Genomic DNA, 19,266 nt, shown 5'->3' with positions numbered 1-19,266 from the left:
CATAAAGACGCTTTGCTTTGCCAGCGAGAGAGAAAACACTTCTAAATGTTGCTTTTGCTTTTGACAGCATGTGATGGGACGTTACAACAACAGTCCCATCACTGCCCTTGCAATCCATCCATTGTACTGGGTGAATCAAAAACCCTTTTCTTGTATGTTATATTTAAAAACTGAGACATGAAACCTTTCCAGGATGCCATGAAACTGGAGCGTTTAAGAGAGAAAAGAGCAAAAAGGAGCCATAAAGAGTTCTTGTTAAAAAGAAGCGGAGTCAAGGCTTCTTACAGTCGAGCCAGTTAGTCTAAAACTTTCCATCAAAGCCTTGCTGCGCTGCATGGAGTAATTACCTCTCACACAGCTCCAGCTCCAAGGCCTTATTACTGTACTGTGTGTGTGTGCGTGCATGTGTGCATATGCGTGTGCGTGAATGTGCACGCACACCCACAAGCACGCACGCACACGTATACACACACAAAGTAGATGAATATGCCTCCACGTCCTGGTCAGGCAGTGTGTTTCCATGTGTGTGTGCCTGTGAAGTAACAGCACCCCAGAGTGTCCTGTTTTTCAGACATAAACCAGCTTGCCTGAGTGATAAACCGAGAAATGTTTTTATGACCGGTCGCTCCTGGTCTCTGCTGTCCCGATGACGGCAGAGAGAAGCCCACCCAATGTGCTGTTCCATAGTGTCTGGGGTAAAAATAGGTCAATTCAAAAGACAAAGTGGAAAACACTCAGAGCAACAACAAAAAACAAAAAAAATCCACAACCGCTGAACAATTTGCTCTTACACCCGAAGGCATCATGTCTATCACAGACGAATCAAGTCTATGTTGTCAGAATTTTTAATCCATCTAAATGTGGCTGACGTTCAGAATCGGGAGAAGTACTCTGATCTTTTACTAAAGTAGCCTACCGATACAACAATGTAAAAAATACTACAGTCGTAGGTGAGTGTACAGTATACAAGTATAATCAGAAAAATTACAACCTGTGGGTAAAATAATGGGCAATATGTACCATGACCTCACAAGAGATCCTAACAAAGCAAAAACATCTCTGTTGCATAAGTGGAATTTCTTGTTCCTCCTGACTAGAGACTGTCTACACAGTCTTTATTCCTGACTAGGATTAATATTCACCTTCCCATCCGTTATACAGTCATGTCGTCAATCTTAAATGTGACCAATCCAAGTTTTTTGTGTGTGGATATTTTCAGAATGTTATTCGTGCCTCAAAGAGCTGCTGAGCCTAAAACAATTTGATTGGTCTGGGTTTTATTGGAGACTTTAGTGTCTCATAATGGTCTGTTTCGAATGCTTTTTCTTGGTAAAAGAGTGACTACTTGCCATGTTTTGGCATGAAAATGAGTTCAATGTTATTATATGGGAAAACATCAGTTCCTGGATCAGCATTTGGATGATCCTTCAACATCAGCTGCTATGCACAGTGTGGTACAAATGTCCAAAAACGTGTTTAATATTCCCAAATGAATCCGACAATGTTAAAGGCTCAATGTGAACAAGAGCTGAACAACTGCCCACACAGATTGACAAAATGAAGCAGCTTTAACCAGTGTCGTCACTTATGTCATCTAACTTTCCAGAAGGGAAAGTTCAACGGCCTCTTTCTCATAACTGAACGGGGAGTTTATAAATCTCTCACAGCTCCCTGCAGATTTAAAACGTCTGAATAATGTACACCCTGATGTTTCCACATCTCACCACATTGTGAGATGGTTGCATTTTTCCAGGGAAGGCTCGCAATAGAGGGCCTTTGCAGCCAGTAAAACGGCTTTGGGCATGCAGTGCGCAAGCTTTTCCAGCAGCGTATAGCAAGAGACATAAAAACCCCAAAAACCTGAAGTAGACAAACGGTGTTAAGTGTTCATGAAATATCTCAGGCCAGGGAACCTTTGATTGGAGAGAAGGGGCCCTTTTAAAATGCAGTTTGCTTCTACTGTCATTCCTGTGGTTTACTGCAGAAATGTCTGAATGTCAACTTAGAAACAAAAGTTTGTCACCTCATTATTCGAGCATGGAGGTCAGGATTCAAGCTGCTGGGAAACTAAAACCTGAGAAATTGAAAATTGGCTCTCTACTGGATTGATTGGACAGAGGCGATCTTGGGGACACGTCACTCACACTTTTCAAAATTGGACTTTCGTCCCCTATGCATCCATCCATCCGTCCATCTTATCCAGTATCAGGTCGCGGGGGCAGCAGCTCCAGCAGGGGACCCCAAACTTCCCTTTCCCGAACCACATTAACCAGCTCCGACTGGGGGGATCCCGAGGCCTTCCCAGCCCAGGTTGGAGGTTAGTCCTGGGTCTTCCCGAGGCCTCCTTTCGTCCCCCAACAGTTCCAAATAGATTTACTCCCTAAAGTCTCTCTGACCAGTGCCATCTGACTATCTAGCTGCAAAGGTTACGCTTGATACTGTCACATCATTTACCATAAAGTCCCTATTAAGAAAGCTAAAGCTGACGTTATTGCATTATTAACGCAGCAATCTACACGGTCTTTCTAATATTTTGATATCCAAAGCACAAGAGCCAACTTCATCATCGCGTTGTGGGATTTTGAGTTGAAAAAAATCCCACAATGCTATGCTAAATGCTTCACCTTTGCTCTGGTAACACCAGACATGTAAATTACAGTTTTGTGACACTACAACTGCCCGTGGTGAAGCGGGATGATTCATACTTGTCTGAACGTTCGGTGTAGTACTCAAAGGCCACTGAGTGTTAATCACTGAGGGATTGAGAGGGAATCGTTTCTTTTCTCACACAACATTCACACATTGTAAGAGAAGGGAATTGCGATCAGACCGTCAGCCTGAATAGGACACATTACAGCCACACAATGAGGAACACTTCGCACTGATATTTTAAGAGTGAATAATTGCACATGCAAGGAATATTGCTTCCTGGGCTGCTTCTGGAGAAAATGCTCAGCACAAAAATAGGAACTATGTAAAAAAAAAAAAGAAAAGAAAATGTATTAAACGTTTACCTTTATTTCACAATAGCACCATGAGAATGTGGATGGACAGTTACAAAGACAAAAATACCAATAAAAAAACTAAATAAAGTAGTTGATTGAAATCAGCAGGGGCATCAATGAAGAAAATGACAAGCAAATGAATAAATAAAACAGATTTTTTTTTTCACTTTTAGGAAATTTGAGTATTAGTATTTTTAATAGAATATTTTTTTTCTAATTTAACAGTACTTTGACTATGAACTACGATTTAATACATTTGTCGCTCTCTCTTGATATCCTGTCAGGTTAATATCTCTTTAATGGAATTGGCTTATTGTATCATTAAAAACTAAATAAATTATAAAAACAATTAAATCTGTTTAAGCAGTAGCCGTCATTCTAGTAGCCTATAAATATGCTGTGTGATACATAATGCAAAAGAAAAAGATTTTGTGTTAATGACAATGTTTATGAATAGAAATAACATACTAAGGGGTCGAAGGATTTTTATAAATCAACTTCAGCCATTGAAACATCATCTAAACAGGTTATGCAATATTTTCTGAGCAGTAACCAGATATACAATCTATGGCAGTAACCATAGATATACAGTCTATGGCAGTAACCATAGACATACAGTCTATGGCAGTAACCATAGATATACAGTCTATGGCAGTAACCATAGATATACAGTCTATGGCAGTAACCATAGATATACAGTCTATGACAGTAACCATAGATATACAGTCTATGACAGTAACCATAGATATACAGTCTATGACAGTAACCATAGATATACAGTCTATGGCAGTAACCATAGATATACAGTCTATGGCAGTAACCATAGATATACAGTCTATGACAGTGACCATAGATATACAGTCTATGACAGTAACCATAGATACACAGTCTATGACAGTAGCCTAACCTAGATTACAGTCTATAACGTACCCAATAGAATCAGTCTAGACCGGACCAAGAATACAGTCTAGACAGTAACCATAGATCACAGTCTATAACAGAACCATAGATATACAGTCGTGACAGTGACCATAGACATACGTCTAGGCATAACCATAGATACATTACCCTGATAAAGAGGTCTATGACGTAACCTAGATATCAGTCTTACAGTGACCATAGATATACAGTCTATGACAGCAACCTAGACTACGTTTGGGAACCATAAATTTTCATTTTGACAAACCATAGACATTCAGTCATGGAGTAACCCTAGAAAAAGTCAAGACAGAACCCTAGAATTTCAGTCTATGGCAGTAACCCTGTTTCATCTAGACAGTAACCTAATATAAGTCTATAAAGGGCCATAGATATACACTATGGGATAACCAAATATACAGTCTATGCAGTAACCATAGAATACAGTCTAGGCAGAACCATAAAATCAGCTATGGCATAAAACCCTAGATACCAGTCTATAACAGTAACCATAGATATCAGCTTGACATGACCAAGACATACGTTTTGGCAGTACCAATAACACTACATAGTAAAGAGTTTTGGGGGACCATAGTTAAGTTAACAGGACCCTAGAAACAGTCTATGACGAAACCTAGACATACATCTATGGCCGACCATAATCGTCTATGACGAAAATAGACATACAGTCATGGATGACCATAGATATACGTCAGGCAGTAAACCTAGAAAACAGTTTTGACAGTGACCATGATATCAGTCATGACAGTAACCCAAAAATACAGTCTTGACAGGACCAAGATAACAGTCATGGCATAACCAAAAATACAGAGACGAACCAGATAACAGTTTTGGAACCCCTAGATATAAGTTATGGCCCTAACCCAAATATAATCTATGACATAACCAGATTACAGTCATACAGGAACATAAATACAGTTACCATGAAAAGATCTATGGCATGACCTTGGATACGTCTATGAAGTGACCAAGAAAAGTCTATGACAGCAACCATAAACTACAGTCTATGGGGTAAACCGTATACAGTCTATACAGACCCTGCATACACTAGGCATAACCAAAATATACCCTTTTTGACGTAACCATAAATACAGTCATGACGTAACGATAACAGTCATGACAGGGGCCCTGAATCGTCTTGGGAGTAACCCCAGAATACAGTCATGAAGTAACCCAAAAATACAGTCTTGGCATAAAAATAGAATACGTTATGGCAGTAAAAATAGATAAGTCTATGACAGGACCTAGATATACAGTCTTGACAGTAACCATAATATACATCTAGAAGGCCTAGATTACAGTCTATGACAGTAACCATGAAAACAGTCTATGACAGTAACCATATTACAGTCCTAAACAGTAACCATAGAAAAAAAATCTATGACATAACCCAAAAATACGTCTATGACAGTAACCATAATAAAAGCCCTTTACAGTAAAACCCTAGATAACGTCATGACAGAACCCTAGATAAAACTAACGAACATAATTTACAGCTGGCCCGTAACCTAATAAAGAGTCTAGACAGTAACCCTAGAATTCAGTCTATGACTAACCATGATATAAGTCATGCAGTAACCAAAAATTTAAATTATAAAAGGAAAAATAGATAAAAAGTCTATGACGTAAACCAGAAACGTCTATGACGAACCATAGATAAAAAAAAAGTCTAGACAGTAACCTAGTTAAATCTTGCAGTAACCATAGATAAGAGTCATGACAGTAACCCAAAATATAAGTCTATGGGATAGTGCCTTTATTTTTTTTGGCAGCACCGGATGGGGCCCCAAAAGGTAAAGACGTCGAGTCATATTTTGCGTTCCCCGTTACCGTGCATTAAAAACATGGGAAACGCGTTTGTTGAATCTAAATAGGTTTTTTTTCAGTTCCCCAGCGCGAGGCGACGTTTGGGAGCGAGCGAAAATGGGGGTTTTAACTGGGTTAGGGCTCGAAGTGAGGTAACGTTAGCCTAAAGTCAGAGCTTAGCGAGCTTAACTCGCACCCATGCTTTTCGGTTGTTTTACTAGCCTTTAGCCCGCTAACACTAACAGCATGGACAACACGCAGGGAAATGCGATTGAGCTCCACGAAGATGAGGAAATTGTTGAAGTCATCGACCTCAACGAGATGGAGCCTGGTCCCGGTTGGTTGATAACTGTCTACAACTGTGCTTCTTCAACTAGTCACATTTGGCAACGTTTTCTTTTGACATCCATGTGTCAGACTCGGTATTTGTTTGGTCACTGTAATTAGTCTTAAAGAAGGTGCATGTCAAAGTGTTTCTGACCAAAACACTGAACCTCAAGTTGCTCTCCGGATGCTGCTGCTATGTGGTTCAATGTTCCAGTAAAGCTGGGCAATATATCGATATCGTGATATCGTGAGACTAGATATCGTCTTAGATTTGGAGATCGTTACATGGCATAAGTGGTGTCTTTTTTTAACTACCTGCTACAAGGGGAAATTACAATTTGTACACTCTGTTGTTATTACACACATTACACACAGGCCTGATTTACACACACATGCTCAGGTCCTATACATGCACTAATGGAGAGATGCTTTTCCTGGTTTTAAAGGCTGCATTACCGTAAAGTGATGTCATTTTCTGAACTTACCAGACTGTTGTAACTGTTCTATTGTTTGCCTCTACCCACTTAGTCATTATGTCCACATTATCGATGATTATTTATCAAAAATCTCATTCTGTAAATATTTTGTCAAAGCACCAATAGTCAAACATATTGTGATATTTGATTTTCTCCATATCGCCCAGCCCTAGGTTCCAGTTATCTTTATTATCCCCGGACGGCAATTCGGTTTAAAGCCGGCAGTACATACCACAACAAACACACCATTAAAAATGAGAAATAATACATATTAAGAACTTCATGCACATTACAACGCTGAAGTTGGCTTCCAATTTTGGGACATTTAAGGAAAACTTCAAGTGGGTTTTTAAGAATCGTTAGCCTCTCTGGGATCATTTAGTCCAGATTTCACAATTCTAGGTCTATGGTTTTGGATCTGGACCTGGTCCAATTGTGGTCTAAATTTGAAGAGAAAAATAGTGAAATCTCCCTTTTATTGCATTTTCATGAGTAGAATAAAGCTTTCACAAATCTGAAACTGTGTTTTTAAGACTCTTCTGCCTCTTTGGGATCATTTAGTCCAGATTTGATAAGTCTAGGTACAGTGGACCATGTTAAGAGTTGTCATCATGTGGAAAAGAATCTGTAAAAATCTCACTTTATTGCATTCTCATAAAGACAATAAAGCTTTCACAAATCTAAAATTGTGTTTTAGACATAACCAATTCTTAACTTAATGACTAACATACTTTCAGTACATGAATTATACATTTGCTGTACAGCGCTAGATTTCTTTCCTTCTTCTAAAAGATCAACCAAATTGAACAGCAAATGACACTTTCTGACAGATGTTTAGAGGCCCAGCTCCGGAGATGATGTGGCGTTTTCCAGCTGATGGCCCCCCTCCTCTAGTCATCACCTCCCGTCTTAACTTTCTTTCTCTCTCTAAGATGATTTGGCCGATGACATGGAGGACGTTGACTTTGAAGACGCTGGAAACGCAGATGATGACGAGGGCTGGGAGACCGAGGACGAGATGGAAGCGGAGCAAGACGACAGCGAGCTCACCTTCTCCAAACACACAGGTTACACCTCGCCTCGGGTTCATGCTCTCGTTATCAGGCCGATTCAGTCTCTAATTCAGTCTCTAATCCCTTCTCCTGTCCAGGCTCGGTGTTTTGCGTGAATCTGGATCCTGCAACAAACAGCATGGCTGTAACAGGAGGAGAGGATGACAAGGCCTACGTTTGGAGGGTGAGCGATGGAGAAGTTCTGTTGGAGTGCACAGGTGAGAGTTGAAGGGATAGTTCAGATTTTTTAATGGTCTTTGGGTTGCATGAACGACTCAACCATAGTCAGTGTATTACGGTATAGTAGATGTCAGTCAGCACGTCCCCAGTTTAGAGAAGCAGGCCGAAGCTAAGCGATGTACTGCTATAAACGGGCAAAAAACAAATTAAATGACTCATTAAATGAATCAATATTTCTGTGTATGAATATTTTCAGTCCTTTTTTGACGGGGGCACTGAAAATACATCTATGCTCTCTTCGAAGCCACCAGATCCTTTTGACAAAAACAGTATTTCTACGTCACAGAACACAGGAGTTGCTGGTCGATCGGTTAGTTTGTTTGTGTCGTTGTGTTACTTTTGTGTTTTAGAGGGTTAGTTCGGATTCATGAAAGTCATAAAATTACACAAACAAATGAACCGATCGAGGCACCGGTACACCAGCAACTCCCGTGTTCCGTGAGGTAGAAATACTGTTTTTGTCAAAGGAGTCTGGTGGCTTTAAAGAGAGTATACGTGTGTTTAACAACTTTTTAAAAAAGGGCTGCGTTCACACCGAGCATGTTTGAATCCTTTTGTTTTTTCCATGTTTGGTGGTTGCACCTCTGTAGTGGTGACAGATGACAGAAGACTACATCTGAACTGCATCTACAAAAGCAATTAATTCCCTTCTGTTTCCACAGGTCACAAAGACTCCGTGACGTGCGCTTTGTTCAGCCATGACTCCTCCATGGTAGCTAACGGGCACATGGGGCGTGCATGATTAAAGTTGGAAGTAAAACCCAAAGAAATCTTCCTTCGAGTGGGAGATCTGGAGGAAAGTAGTCTAGTGCCAACTAGGTGACCCGAAATGTTGAGTACAACCAAATTTTATTGCATAAGTGTGAAGTATGGTTCCCTATATACAGAACTGCGGTCTAATTTGCATATGTTAAAACCCATTTGCAAAATTAAAATAATTAGCTTTTACTTAATCGCCAGTTTGACCACATCTTTGCCGTTGGCCAATTCTACAATATGGGAGTGGTTTTAAGAGGGGGGTTTTAGAGGATTCGTTTTTTCTGGCATTTTCAGATTTCAAAGAGCCTATTTTAGTCTTTTTGGGGGTTTTTTGGTAAGTTTCCGATTACTTCAGGCATAATTATATTTATTTTATGGTAAACACAACTTACATTACAGTAAACCATGAGTGTTCTTGTGAATGTGTGCATTGTTTTCAGGTGTGTTAAGATAAATCCCCCCCTGACACTTTGATATCCAATGCTTTGATGAGAGGGGTCTTTGTTTGGCTGAATGTTATCATTTCTGGGAAAAAAGCGCAGTATTTGAAAAAACTTCTTCTATCTTGCAACTGTACATCCATATTAGGGGGGAGCTATTTAAACACCCAATGACATGACATCACCTAAGCCCCTCCTCTGTGTGATAAACAAACTATGTAAAAATATACACTTTATAGCCATACCAACAGACCCTGTAATTTGCTAGGGCAACGTCCAATGGCTGCCCATGTTGGTCCCCACGTCGCAAATCCAACAGGACCCAGTTAAACTCCGCCGGTCTGGCCCCAAACCCGAGTCACCCCACCAGACTTAAGGCTAACCAAGGGGTTTTAATCCTGGGGGGGCCACAATCATTTCCTCTCCTTCATTTAGACCCATATTATTGTCCCACCCCAAAAAAAGGTGATATCCACCACTGGTGGATCGGGCTGGTCTGCTGCTTTCCATAGCAGTGCCTGAAGGGGGAAAACGTCTTCCATGAAGGCAAGCGAGTGACTTCGGTGCTGGGGGCCTTTGGCGCTTTTGGGTAATTCCATACCTGGTTGCATTCAGGTTACAAATTTTCCTCTGATTGTACAGAGCCAAAAAGAAAGCCCTTGTTGCTTTTGTGATCTGAAACGTTTGGGTTTCTGCCTCCCAATGCAGGGGAGAAGCTTACCGGGAACAACTCTTATGGCCTTGAGTGCAGACACCTTCCCCTTCCCAACAGGATATAGGTGGAATCACATCCCAAATAGCATGCATGGGCCCGAGTGGAACCACATTGATCACTCAGATCTCTGAATTGCATTTATGCTGGAACTGTGCCATTCCATCTGTAGGTTATTTTGATCCAGCCTTCAACACCATTAAACCATAAAACACAAGACATCTGTGTCCTCACTGAAATGTGAACAGTTTTAAGCCCCCTGTCTGACAACATGTAAGTTATAGTGATATATCCGCCCATCATAAGTGGCAATGCTGCAGCTTCACTGACCATCATGATATTACTTCCCACATTGAAAATACACAGGAGTTTTTCTCACCTTTGTTTTTTGTGCTTTTTTTTAAAACTTTGTCTCGCTAGGTAGAGGTTATCAATGAGAGCTTTACTCTGTGGAGCTCTTTCCTCTCTTCTATGTTCCTCATGGGCCTTTGCAGACACCTGCAATATATGTCAAAAATGACAAAAGTTTGGGGGGTCGTAACAATTAAGCCACTCCCATGCTGGGCAAGATCTGCCACTGTCCTAGACGATGGCCAAACCACATAATGAGCGGACGCAAAGACAGCATCTGGTGGCTGGGATGGCGACTGAACCATGAATTAGCTAAGAACCGGTTAGCCCCCCACCGGTAAAATTATGCAATTTGCTAACAGCTTTTATTGCTAACCGCAGTTTGATTCAGCCTAAAAAACTTATTCCAAAATAAACATTTGGGAAAAACAGCTCCGCTAATTAAGACTTTACAGTAATAAAAAAGACAAATATTGAGTGATTGGATTTTAAATGCACAAGTAAAGTTAACTGACTAACGCTGTTATATATTTCAACAGTTAGGGTTTTGAGGGTCTTTTACATGCTGTCTCAGCTGGTTGTTAGCTGAATTAGCTGTCACTAAAATAAAGTTAGCTTTTTCCATTCGGTGAAGACTTTCTTTAACTATCTACGGACAGATTGTTCATATCGTAAAGGTCATAAATATGCGTTTCCCTCATGATATCATCTGCGCGTGCGTTAACAAACTTGCACATGCGCAGGGCAGATCATGTACCGACAAGCTCTATTGCAGAACACGCAACTTAAATTATGTTGTACCAAAATTATCGTTCCTTAAGTTTTGGTGGTTTGTGATTAGCTTGTTCGATTTGGCTATGAGTTAATAACGCCGGCGTTCTGTTTAAAAAGACATGCTATTTGGTGAAACTACTTCCTTTTAATGATTAAGTTTTCCATACATTTTTAAATGTTTCAACTACTTTAAAACTAGACTATGCTCCCTTGCTTTACAACATACTTATTACAACTTCAACAGCTAGCTGCCACATTTTATTTGCATGAAAACATGACCGGACCTCAAAAAATGTCAACAAACTTAGGTTATCAACATTCACATCAAAGAGCAAGAGTTGAAATGTGAGATTATAGTGTTTAACATGAAAATAACCTAAACGTTTGTCCCAAGTTAATAAAAAATGTGTTTAAATTAATCCAAATTTGTTGTAGAATTACCATTTTGAAGTCTGAAAGTGCCAGAATAGAATTCAGCATCCTCTAAAACCTATTAAACTACTCCAATATTGTAGAAACTGATTGCACTGTGCAAAATCTATTGTCAATCTGGCCGATTCTGCTAATTATGCTAATTTTACTAATTAACAAAGATCCATCATTTATCCTAAAGCATTGGATATTCAAAAGTGTCAGGAGGGGATTTATCTTAACTACACCCTGAAAACAATGCATCAACATTCACAAGAGCACTCATGATTCGGTAAGATTGGGTTTACCATAAAATAACCTATAATTATGCCTGAAAGTAATTGGAACTTACCAAAATAAATCACAATAAGTACTAAAATTACCTCTTTGAAATCTGAAAATGCCAGAAAAGAAATCAGCATCCTCTAAAACCTCTAAAACCACTCACATATTGTAGAAATTGGCCATACAGTGCAAAAGATGTGGTCAAACTGGACGATTAAGCTAATAATGCTAATTATGCAAATTGCTCAACATATGCAAATTAGCATCCAACATTTTCCGTATACTGGGAACCCATACTTCACACTTATGCAATAAAACTTTGGTGTACTCAACATTTCCGGGTTCACAATGGGGCTCTATGGGCTGGCTACTAGACTAAAGGGCTTCCGAGTGTCCTCCAGAAATACTGCATCCGCCTGGACGTGCGTCTGTTTAGCGTGTGCATCTGTAAGCACTTGTGCAACGTCTTTACTGGGGCTGGAGGAATTTACGAGGAAGTAAGACGGGATGACCGCTCAGGCTGAGAATTTGTGGTCTTGCGGAGGAAGTGAAGGATCAAGACATTCTCCCCCCTCCCTCGACCGCGACTGCTGAGTTGCTCTTTTACAAGGCACGCAGCCCATGATAATCACAAGATCTGCTCATTGGCCGCCAGTCGAAAAACGGCAGTGGGAATTAGAGGGAAATAATCTGCGTGGTGAAGCAGCCGTTAACCTGTGGTCGTCTGCCCCGCTTCCTCCCTCAGTGGTTGGAGTGGCATCCCTGCGCTCCGGTGCTGCTGGCGGGAACAGACGACGGCAACGTGTGGATGTGGAAGATCCCTTCAGGAGACTGTAAAACCTTCCAGAGTTCGGCATGCCAGGCCACCAGCGGCAAAGTCCTCCCCGATGGTGAGTGACGGGGAAACGAGACACAATGTCACGCACACAAAAAAAAGTTTGGAGACTGAGTCCTTAAAAGTCTAAGTGAAAAAAAAAAAAACCCGAATCGTGTTTTTTTTTTTCCTTCATTTTTGTCCAGGGAAACGGGCCGTGGTGGGTTATGAGGACGGCACGGTACGCGTGTGGGATTTGAAGCAGGGAAACGCCATCCACGTCATTAAAGGTGAGTCCAGCAGCTCTCAGATGTAGCTCCATCATGCTGTTAACGTTCATATTTTGGCGGCTTATAATGCGCATACATTAACAACCGTATCAATAGGAGCTTGGTGAAAGATCACACAAGACGTGTAGAAGAATTGAGGAGAGACATTCAGGAGATGTTTATTTTCAAGTGTATAAGAGGAACAATTAATGTGACTCTGCTGCTCCGGCCAAATGGGATTGTAGAACATCATAATTATAAGTATATGATATAAAAGTTTTAATAAGTAAGAGAAACTATAAAAGGATCAGGCATTAATAATCAAATGGAGTTATAGCCTAATCAAACAGACACGAGCAGTAAACACAAACTCCGTGCAAACTAGGTGTATAAGACTCCGTCTGTCCTTTGTTGGGGGAATCACAGTCATGAGCACTGATGTTAAAATAATAATCAAAAAGCTGGGTCTCGTCTCATTCAACAGGTCAGGACGGACACAAGGGGGCGCTGACCTGCCTCGCCTGTAACAAGGACGGCTCCCTGGTGCTGACCGGCTCGGTGGACGGCTGTGCCAAGCTCATCAACACGGCCACAGGCAAGGTGGGTGTCAGGATTAGGGTTAGGGTTAACGACACCGAGTTAAGATGGAGAAGAACGTTTCCATTGCTAATACAGCACAATGACAACTCAGAAACCTGATCCTGTTGTGTTCTTCATCCGCTCCCAATCTCTGCGTTGGGGTTTCTGTCCGTGTGTGCAGGTGGTCGGAGTGTTCTCCGTGGAGGACGGCAAAGCCAAAGGGTCACCGGACAAGGAAGAGTCCAACTCTGTGGAGTCTGTGGGATTCTGCAACATGTGAGTTGTAAAGCATTTAAGCATCTGCGTCTGGAAAAAAAAAGTTTATACTTGCATCTCATTTTTGTGTCTGTGAGTTTGGATAAGATGAAGAAGCAGTGGGTTCACACTCGAGGACGACCGTGGTCCTTTTATGGGCCACAGTGACGTGAAGGGCTGAGAACGAAAATCTGAATTCAAGTGGACCCTTTCCTTGTTTAGACGATCGTTTAATACAGTTTTTTTGTTTTTCTTCGAGATGTAAGTAAAAGGAGTCGAGGCACTCTGGAGACGACTCGACCTTTAAGGAATTTTTTCCAAAAACCACAGCCGAGATATGAGAGATAGCACATCGTGTATGTTAAGGAGGAGAGTACAGTCCTAGTGGCTGACTTTAAATTAAAAAAGCTCAAATGTTTAGAACTTAAATACATAATGAGACCGCCCATGTCCATGACTGGAGATAAAGTTGACATTCAACTGCAGAAAATCCCCCAAGTGTCCACACCGGCAGCTTTTTGGGTGTTGTTTTTTTATAGCTCTCCTGCAGTTTCTGAAAGAGTTTTAATCTTTCTTGTCCTTTCCAGCCTGCCGCTCGTAGCTCTGGCGTATCTGGACGGGACTCTGGCCGTATACGACCTCTCCACACAGGTCCTGAGGCACAGGTGCCAACATGAGGTAACAAGCCATTCCCCATGCCGTCCCCATGACGCCATGTCTCTGTTTACTCTAACTCCTCCCTAGGTCTCTTGTCTGCTTGTCTCGCTTTACCGGACCCTCCTCCACAGCGCTGCCGAGGAGGGTCCGGCTGGTCCAAACAGCATTCTGGGATGGGGAAAAAACGTGCTCTGGTTTATCGGCATTTCTTTAAACCGATCCCATGTTTCAAGTGTATTGTCATGTACAAAGTACAGAGAGAAAGCAATGACATGGCCCTCCGTTCTCACAAAATCTCTAAATATTTTTTAAATAAAATAGAACATTTCATAAATAAGTATTTCAATCTCTAATCTGTTGTAGCAGCCTAAAAACTATTTCTGCCACCACAGAAAATAGAGAAAACGTTATAAAATAAAATTGGATAAATCCACAGCCACTAAATCAGGGGCGGCTGTGGCTCAGTGGTAGAGCGGTTGCCTGCTAATCGGAAGGTTGGTGGTTTGATCCCTGACCCTGCAGGCTCATGTCGAAGTGTCCATGGGCAGGAAACTGAACACTGAACTCCGAGTTGCCCCCCCCGATGCTGCGCCATCGGAGTGTGAATGTGTGTGAACTGTGTGTGTGACTGAGCAGGTGGCTCAGTGTATGAATGTGTGTGTGAATGGTTCCTGTACTATGTAAATGTGAATGGTTCCTGTACTATGTAAATGTGAATGGTTCCTGTACTATGTAAATGTGAATGGTTCCTGTACTATGTAAATGTGAATGGTTCCTGTACTATGTAAATGTGAATGGTTCCTGTACTATGTAAAAGCACTTTGAGTTGTTGTTAAGCGCTATATAAATACAGCCCATTTACATCGCTAAGTGCCGCTGTGCATTAGTCTCATTGCCTGAGTGTAAAAGCGGTCTCTAAGGCGGGACGTCCGAGCCAAACGGGAGCCTCGGGAAGGAACGTGGGTACGTTCAAAAGTAGTTTTTATCGTGCAGCAGGAAGCTCCGATTGGACAGATAGTCTAGCTAGCTGTCCGGAAACCGACCCGAGTTTAAAATTCCAGCGCACAAAATAGCCGTGACGGTGACATCCGGCGGAATGTCCGGAGCAATCCCCGAAGTGTAACGTCGTGGAAATTTGACTTCTCGTGTGCGGATAATGTCTCCACATATACATCCAGAGACGCCTAGAGTGAAAAAGGAGCTGCCTAACCAGTGTTAAAGGGGTTTTAAAGTCAGAAATGACAACTTTTAACAGCCACTGTCGTCACCTGAAGTTCCTCTCTGTGCCCCACCAGGCTGGCCTCGTTCACCTGCAATGGGAGGAGTCTTCTTCGGTGGTGTCCACCTGCTGCTTAGACGGAGCGCTGCGGTTATGGGACGCTCGCTCCGGCGGCCTGGTGTGCGAGTACCGAGGCCACACCGCAGAGATCCTCAACTTCACCATCAACAGGTAGCGCTTTGCTGGGTCATTATCTCCACGGGAGATATTGGCGCTGGGTGTAAACACAGTGGCTTGGTTAAGTTTACTCACCCAGGCTAAAGTTGATTAAAAAGAGGAATTAAAAAAAAAAAAAAACATCTTTTGGAAATTGATCTTAACGCAAATGCCTTAAAGCTTCAGTAGGTAACTTTTGTAAAAATGTATTTTTTTACATATTTGTTAAAACTGTCACTATGTCCTGACAGCAGAACATGAGACAGATAATCTGTGAAAAAATCAAGCTCCTGCTGCTCCTCCCTGTGCTCCTGCTGCCACTTGCAGAAATACACCGCTCCCGGTCAGAAACAGCCAATCAGAGCGAGGAGGACTGTCTTAGCAGTGTCAATCACTCTCGTGTACGCGCTGCTCATACCCCTCCCCCGCACAGCGCGTACCGCCGTTCGAGCTCAAGATTGCTAGTGCACTGCAGCTGTGCTAATCGCGGAGAAACAACTTTTCAGGAAAACTGCCAATTTCTCGAGTGACACCTGCTCGGAAAACAAAGACGGGCTAACAGAAGAAGACCGATGACGAAAAGCGAGCTAAAAAGAAAGAATTAAACCGAGCCCGAAATAAAACGAGGGTCAACATCGAAGCGGCTTTTCAGAGGTGGAGGGAGCTACGCCTACTGGAAGGATTCAACACGGATTCTGAGCTAGCGTTAGCCACATTTCTGCTTGACATGTAAGTATCCCTGCTGGATTTGTTTCATTTTTTAAGAACTACACAACTAAGATATCGATGGTTACAGTACACTTTCAGTACACTGGTGATAGCGCAAATCTCAGTTTACTCCGTAGCTTGTGGCACGGCAGAAATGTTGTAGCAGGTGAAGATTAACTTTACCTGCTAACTCCTCCACCCTCAGTATAAGTAATATTATTTCGATGCCTACATTTAGCAAGCCAAAAGGTGTTTTTGTCGATCACAATAAATGTAGCTATGGTTAAACTACTTTAATTGTGCGCTGTCCCTGTCAACGTTTGGCAAGGCAGACTTCACTTTTGATTATTTTAAACATGTTTTCTTTCCCTCAGGGTGTAATTTGTAAATCAAATGTCTGACACAAATTCTTTGTGCTCCTTCAACAGGTCAGACATGGCCCCGGACACAGGCACGTGAAGGAATCGTCTTTCAGTCCAAATCAAAATGTTCAGTATTTCCTTGTGCAGGAGTACTTTGCAAAAAAAGCTGATTTATTTACCCATATTCTAATAAAACCTACATATTTCTAAGATGTTATTATTCCTTGGCTCATTGAGCTTCCTCAGTCATTCATCATTCCTACTGAAGTTTACGGTTTTAAATTGATCCAAAAGGTAATTCAGTAATGTACTGTGTAACGTGCTACTTTTGTTCTCACAAATGAGCGATTACATGAAAAATCATTTTAAACCCTTTTATTGAAAAAATTTACAAAATATAAATAATTTATATAAGCAAATTGTTTACATAAGCTATACCCTCCTCAGATTAAATCCCCTGTATTGTCCATGAGGATGTGGAAAGCATCGGTGGCACTGCTTACTAGCCTGCGCGTTCACGGCAGGCCCCGCTGTGGGGGAGGAGCTGTGGCGCAGCAGAGAGCAAGGGGGAGGGACCTGTAAGGTGTGCTTGTTCAAATTTTTAGGCTAAGTCCACGTTTTCTCAGAACTCCCTACTGCAGCTTTAATGAAAAAAAAAAAATGAAAATCCATCCTTTTAAGGACACCAATTTACTCTGTGAATGAATAATGTATTGTAAATAAATAAATGTTCTTCCTTAAAATACAGGGGGCATAAGTATACACACCACTATGTTAAATTCTAATAGAGGCAGGCACATTTTTATTATTAAAGGCCAGTTATTACATGGATCAGGATACTATGCATCCTGATAAAGTCCCCCCCGATATCATCACATACCCTTCACCATACCCAGAGATTGGCATGGTGTTATTTCAGTTAGCTTAATAGCTGGTTTGATTTGCACTGAGAGTTGATCTTATGGAAAGTTTCCCATGCCTATATCTCTATGTATGTATGTATGTATGTATGGGGGGGGGGCTATTTTAATTCTAAAGACCAGGGGACTTTATCAGGATGCATAGTATAAATATGAAATGAAGTAACTGGCCTTTAATAGTAAAAATGTGCCTGCCTCTATGGGAATTTAACATAGGGGGGTGTATACTTTTGCCCCCTGTATTTTAAATAAGAACATTTATTTATTTACAATACATTACTCATTCACAAAGAAAATTGGTGTCCTTAAAAGGTTGGATTTTCTTAACTTTTTTTAAATTAAGGCATTAAGATAAATTTCCAAAAGATGTTTTTTTTATTCCTCTTTTTAATCAACTTTAGCGTGGGTGTGTGAACTTTTTCAAGCCGCTGTATACTGTACATTGAGGTATTTGGTGCATTATTGTGATCGTTTTTAGCCTGTTTCCTCAATCACTAAATGATGTTTCTCTCTCGTCTTTGTCCATCCGTCCTCCAGGGAAGCGTCTCTCGCGGTGACCGCTTCAGGAGACAACCAGGCCAAAGTCTTCTGCCTCCAAAGACCCGATCGGTAAAGAGAGCAGGACGAAAGGAGATGGGAAGAAGAGTGGAGGAAATAATTCAGGAGAAATAGCGGCGACGTTTCATGCTCAGACATTTTGATCTCTAATACCCGGGAACATGTGTCCCTTCTCTTCAGGACTTTAGAACGTGTGGTCTCGCCATCGTGTCTGACCCGCGTTAGTAGAAATGTAGCATCCAAATGATGACTTCTTTCTCTTACCATCAGCACTTCAGTTGTGCTTAATTGGCAGATGTTTCAGAAGATAATTCAACCACTGAGCGCGAACATGAGTTTTGGTCTCGTCCACACAGGAGTTTTAAATCTGATGCTTTAAAAAAACATCTGGTCATCACTCTCTTGCTTGTTCCAGAATCCGAGACTAAACAGTTAGGAAAAGAGTCAAAGTGTGATGAATTACAGTGTCCTTTGCCTTCGACATCCCTTTTTAACATTCTGTCAGAAATGTATTTAGAGATACAAACACAAGACAACATAGATTCATTTCTTTGAGACTAAATTACAATTTCGTTCCATAATTGGAGTTTCTTTCATTTGCTGAAGGTCCTAGTTTACCGCCCCCCCCCCCTTGTGTGGGTGGGTGGGGGTGGGGGTGGGTGGTCTTCAGCTCTCACACATTGTTTAGTCAGGAATCATCTTGCATGTTTTTGATGTGAACTCAAGTGTAAATACAAAATAATAAATAATATACTTTCTTCCGGGTAACCATTAAAGTTTGTTTTTGACTTAGGACTTTGTCATTTGTGACTAATACATCATCTCTTAAAGCATCTGAGAAAATAAGTTTATACTTATTTATACTACATCTGATTTTTTTTATGTGTCCCTTTGGATAAGATGAAGAGGCAGTGAGTTCATACTGGAGGACGACTGTGGTCTTTTTGTGGTCAGTGACGTAGAGGGCTGAGAAAAAAAATCTGAATTCAAGTGGACTCGGTCCTTGTTTAGACGATGGTTTAATAAAGTTTTTTACGAGATGTGAGTGAAAGGAGTTGTGGTACTCTGACCTTTAAGGAATTTTCCCAAAAAACCACAGCCGAGATATGAGAGATAGCACATCGTGTATGTT

The 19,266-nt window shown here is 41.3% G+C and overlaps 1 protein-coding gene across 1 annotated transcript; it reads left to right on the top strand.

The window, feature by feature from the left end:
• The first annotated feature begins 5,764 nt into the window (after positions 1-5,764).
• On the top strand, positions 5,765-18,892 carry aamp (angio-associated, migratory cell protein). Its single transcript, XM_032506646.1, is given in 11 exon segments — positions 5,765-6,087; positions 7,486-7,620; positions 7,704-7,823; positions 8,508-8,641; positions 12,323-12,467; positions 12,598-12,681; positions 13,145-13,260; positions 13,421-13,515; positions 14,082-14,172; positions 15,447-15,601; positions 18,114-18,892. Coding segments are annotated over 11 exon segments (1,242 nt in total). The 5' UTR covers positions 5,765-5,996; the 3' UTR covers positions 18,190-18,892.
• The last annotated feature ends 374 nt before the right edge of the window (positions 18,893-19,266 follow it).

The sequence above is a fragment of the Etheostoma spectabile genome, chromosome 24 (assembly GCF_008692095.1).
Source record: "Etheostoma spectabile isolate EspeVRDwgs_2016 chromosome 24, UIUC_Espe_1.0, whole genome shotgun sequence".
Lineage (NCBI taxonomy): Eukaryota > Metazoa > Chordata > Actinopteri > Perciformes > Percidae > Etheostoma > Etheostoma spectabile.
Note: the sequence above shows the minus strand (reverse complement) of the source record. Positions and strands in the feature narration are given on the sequence as shown.